Below are 4,159 nucleotides of genomic sequence, written 5' to 3' on the forward strand. Positions count from 1 at the left end.
TAACATCTCACATTTTTGAACTAGAAATCAGACTGTCCTGTCTATGTGTATAAACTCTAATCCAATGACTCATATTTAAATTCATATGTCATGATCTTTATTCTAGTGCGTTAAGTGATTATGAGGTGAAAAATGTTCATGGAAATCACTTAGAGCAAAGTTGAGCTAAGAGCCTTCGAATCGTATTCGATTGTACCAGGGTCAATTTTGAACGTGTATAACTTTTGATATAAGTAGAATTTTATAGCTCAAGACCCACCAAATTATAGATAATCTAATTATCTTTCGAACAATACCAATTTCACCTTAATCCTATACCCGAGCGAAAAGTTATAACATTTTTTGTGAGAGGCAGTAAGACAATGCGATTGGGACGCGATGCATCAGTCACTGACGCGACACGATGGCCACCGCATTACGAAACTATTTCACATGCTATTTCAGGTCCTAAATGGTTTAGGGGCACTTTGGTCACTTTTCCTCTCCCAAATCCATCCGTAACACTTTATTTCAGCCCTCAAAAGCAAAATACAACTATTATTGAATCTTTCTCTCAAAGAAAAACCCTAACCACCTCTCAAGAACAAGATTCAATTATTCTTCTAAAAGGTCAATAATTCAAGACTTTCAATGCAAGATTTCTCAAGAAAAGTTTCTAGAATAGGGTTCTATTCTTAAAATCAAGGAACTTAAGGTATGTGGGACTATCCTCAAACTCCATGGGCATGGATTTTATTAATTTTATCAAATCTAATGATTTATAATAATGTTGCAAACTAAGGGATTTTGAATATTGTTTCAAAAAGCATGTTATTAAATAGTTTTGATGAAAATATATATATTGTGTCGAACCCTTTTTGTGGTAATCAAATATTAACCCTTTATGTAAACATATATATAGTTTGGAATGTTTAACTGAGAGCATGAACAATGAATTTTCCCTATCTTGTTGCGAAATAAAGTGTATATTTGTATGGTGAGTGATTTTTGAAAGCATGAATTTCGATTTTAAAGTAAGTTTCTCAACATCAAGGTGTTTGACATGGCTTATATATGATGAGAGGGAGTTTCATGCTATAACTACATCCTTGATTTAAAGAGAAAGAATTGCATGTGATTGAATATATTGACATGACTACCACATGTTTTGAATCTTGCAAAGAGAGGATAAATGCCTAAGTTTTCTTGAGATTTCAAAGTGATGACTCTATTGTGATGTTATGAATCTTGGGTGGTCATGTGCATGTTTTGAATATGATGGGCTGTGAATTTGATCTGATATTGACTTGCAATTAAGGGTATGACGATACCAGGTGATAGTATTCCCTTAAAAAAACAAGTGTTGAATGTTTTTAATGTATGAAGAATGGTTTTAAAGAATTAAAATTTGGGCTTAAGAGAGTTAGATAGTTACCCAAAGAAAGCACGATTCGAGAGACTCGATGCAAGAAACCGTACTTTGCCGACTCGGGATTTTTAGCACCATGATGTGTGGTGTTGTGTGCCTTGATTTTTGTTGTCCCAGCTTAGGACTATGGTTAGGATTTATGCTTTGTGGTCTTGTGCCCTACCATGACATATTAACCGATACTCCAGCCCTTGCGGCAAACTTGGATTGGGGGCTTAGCCACCGAGTCCAGGGCGGATCTGATATAGCCCGTGGGATGATCAAAATTGTAGGGTGTACCATCTAGCTCAAGAGAAAATACAAAGTAAGTCATAATTTCCAAGAGTTGTTGAAATTCATTTCAGTATGCCTATGTGTTTTCACTTATGCATTATATTCATTATTTTAAAAAATACTCTCATTATGTTATATAAAAATATGTTATTTTGGGTTGTTTCACATACCACCATATTTTGTATTGACCCCCTATATTTCAGGTTCTGAGGCCCAGTCTAGCGGTCCTGCTAAATAGTAGATTATTGTAAGGTATTCAGAGTTGGTGAGCCTCACTTCGGAAGGCGTTTTGTTTACTTATATTGATTTTATTGTTTTTAGTTCGTGGTCTGACTGGGAGCCTTGTCCCAATTTCAAACAGATTATTATTTTCAATTGTAGTATAGATTACGCAGACATGTATTAGATTGTTTGAGTTTTATTGAACTTATGTATGCATTACTCATTTGAGATATTAAACTAACCATGTTTCAATTTATTTTTCATATTTTCTTTCATTATATGCATTGTGTATATGATTGCCAGTTAGAGAAGGGCTCTCATACCTTTATGGTTCTGGATGTCCATCACGATCAGGGCCTCGGTATGGATCGTTACAATATTATTACTGTGTCAAGGAAAATAATAACTTAGCCAGGAGGTGTGTGAGGTTAGCTGTAGTGGGTTTGGGGAGGGTAGAAGTCAGCCGAAAGAAGTACACTATTACCAAGTCCATTATGGAAAAGAAGAAAAATTTTCCACCGAATTTTTAAAAAACTGAGGAAAGTTACGAGATCCAACAAACATTCATCGGTTTCTAAACCTGCTGCTTCTACTACCCCCACAAAGAAGAATCCTCTCTAATATGGATGAAAACCTCAGAGATTAAAATTACAATGAGATCTGAATCAATATAAAATATTAGGTGATTTCTTTCGATGTACTTGAGTTGTGGTGTGCATAATTGCATGAAATAAAGTAATATTGATTTCAGCTAAAGATAATTAAAAGTAAGGATACCTAGATATAGACAAAAAAACTAGGACCAAACAAACATTGTTATGGACTTTTGCAACTTTACAAAAGAAGAAAAAACATTTCTAAGTGAAGACAATGCTGGGAGTAACTAACAGAGAGAAGGTACAGTAAAATAGCAAATCATTTCTTAAATCCTAGCATTATATATGGATGAAGATGGTGGATTCATGTAGATGATTTCCATTGGTGAAGGGTATCTTGGTGGTGGCTTGAGGATATTTGTCACAGCGTAAGCACCTTTCATTTCATTGATAGTCTTGTCATAAGCCAAAGTAGCTTCTTCAACAGTACTAAATGTTCCTATCCAGATTCGATCTTTAGTACCTAAGACTCGAACATCTGGAACCCACTTACCCTGCTTTCTTTGTCTAACCCCTTCGTACTTTTTCACCTTTTTTTGCGGCAGCTTAAAATTTCTCTCTAAGGAATTTTCAATTGAAATCACCTCAGTGTTTTCATTCTTTACAATGAGTTCCTCTTCACATGCCTTTTCATGTATCTATGACTTTTTTTCTTTGGCGGTTTTGCCTTCCCTTCTTCGTCAGTAGTCAGCTTCATTGTATCGCAGTCAGAAAAGTGAACTACTCCCGGTCTAGGCAAGATAGAGGAGCTTCCTCCGATTTGATCGGTCAATTTTTCCATAGCAATCACTTCTGAGCGGTTTCTGAAGACCTCCTTTTCCCCATGCTCTTCGTTGAATGCCATGACTTTACGTAAAGACAAAACAACAAAAAATATTAAAAGTATGTTAACTTAATTTATGATAAGAAATTCTTTCTTTTTTTTCTACATATAAAAATATTCATCAAATATTTTTATCAAAACAAGGTAATTATACACTAGTTCATCATAAATTTTTAGGGTGAATCAAAACAGTACTCTAAACAAACAAGCAAATTCAAAACATAACTCCCGACTTCAAAAATCACGCAATATCACATCTATCCATATGTATAACAACACACCCGGATGTATCTATTGTCATTCAACTTTGAAAAATCTATATATACTTAAAAACATTCTCATATTTCACATAGAGACCACACAAAAAAATGTGTCTGGAAATCAACATAATGAGTAATAAATTAGAACAGAAGTGAATAGAAAAATCAAGAAATTGAATAAGTTACCCAGGGATTTTTTTTCTCATTCTTTTTTTCTTTATTTGCAGCTTTGATACCTACAAAGTTTTGTGAGTGTATATATATCGTGTTTCATTGGCACTTGAATAAGGTGCACGTGGCGGCTGACGTGATTTAGTAAGATTTTGTTTGTTATTCATCTTTGGTAAAGAATCATTTATTTTTATCTTCTTCCAAAAAAATAAAAAAAATTGATAATTTTTTGTGTAAGGCTCTAAAATTAGTTGACAAATTATCAATAAAAAAATTTAATATACTTTTAATGATACATCCAAAACAAAGGTATGAGAACAGAAAATAAGTCATACAACTAATGAAA

General features: G+C 33.8%; 1 protein-coding gene across 1 annotated transcript; it reads right to left on the reverse strand.

Annotated features, from left to right (window-relative positions):
* Positions 1-2,825: 2,825 nt before the first annotated feature.
* LOC107850075 (ethylene-responsive transcription factor CRF5-like) lies at positions 2,826-3,403 on the reverse strand. The gene is made up of 2 exons (XM_016694550.1): positions 3,205-3,403; positions 2,826-3,118 (listed from the first exon to the last, which is right to left on the reverse strand). The coding sequence occupies exons 1-2, from the start codon at positions 3,401-3,403 to the stop codon at positions 2,826-2,828; spliced, it is 492 nt and encodes a 163-aa protein (XP_016550036.1).
* Positions 3,404-4,159: the final 756 nt, after the last annotated feature.

Source organism: Capsicum annuum, chromosome 1, assembly GCF_002878395.1.
Source record: "Capsicum annuum cultivar UCD-10X-F1 chromosome 1, UCD10Xv1.1, whole genome shotgun sequence".
NCBI classification, from domain to species: domain Eukaryota; kingdom Viridiplantae; phylum Streptophyta; class Magnoliopsida; order Solanales; family Solanaceae; genus Capsicum; species Capsicum annuum.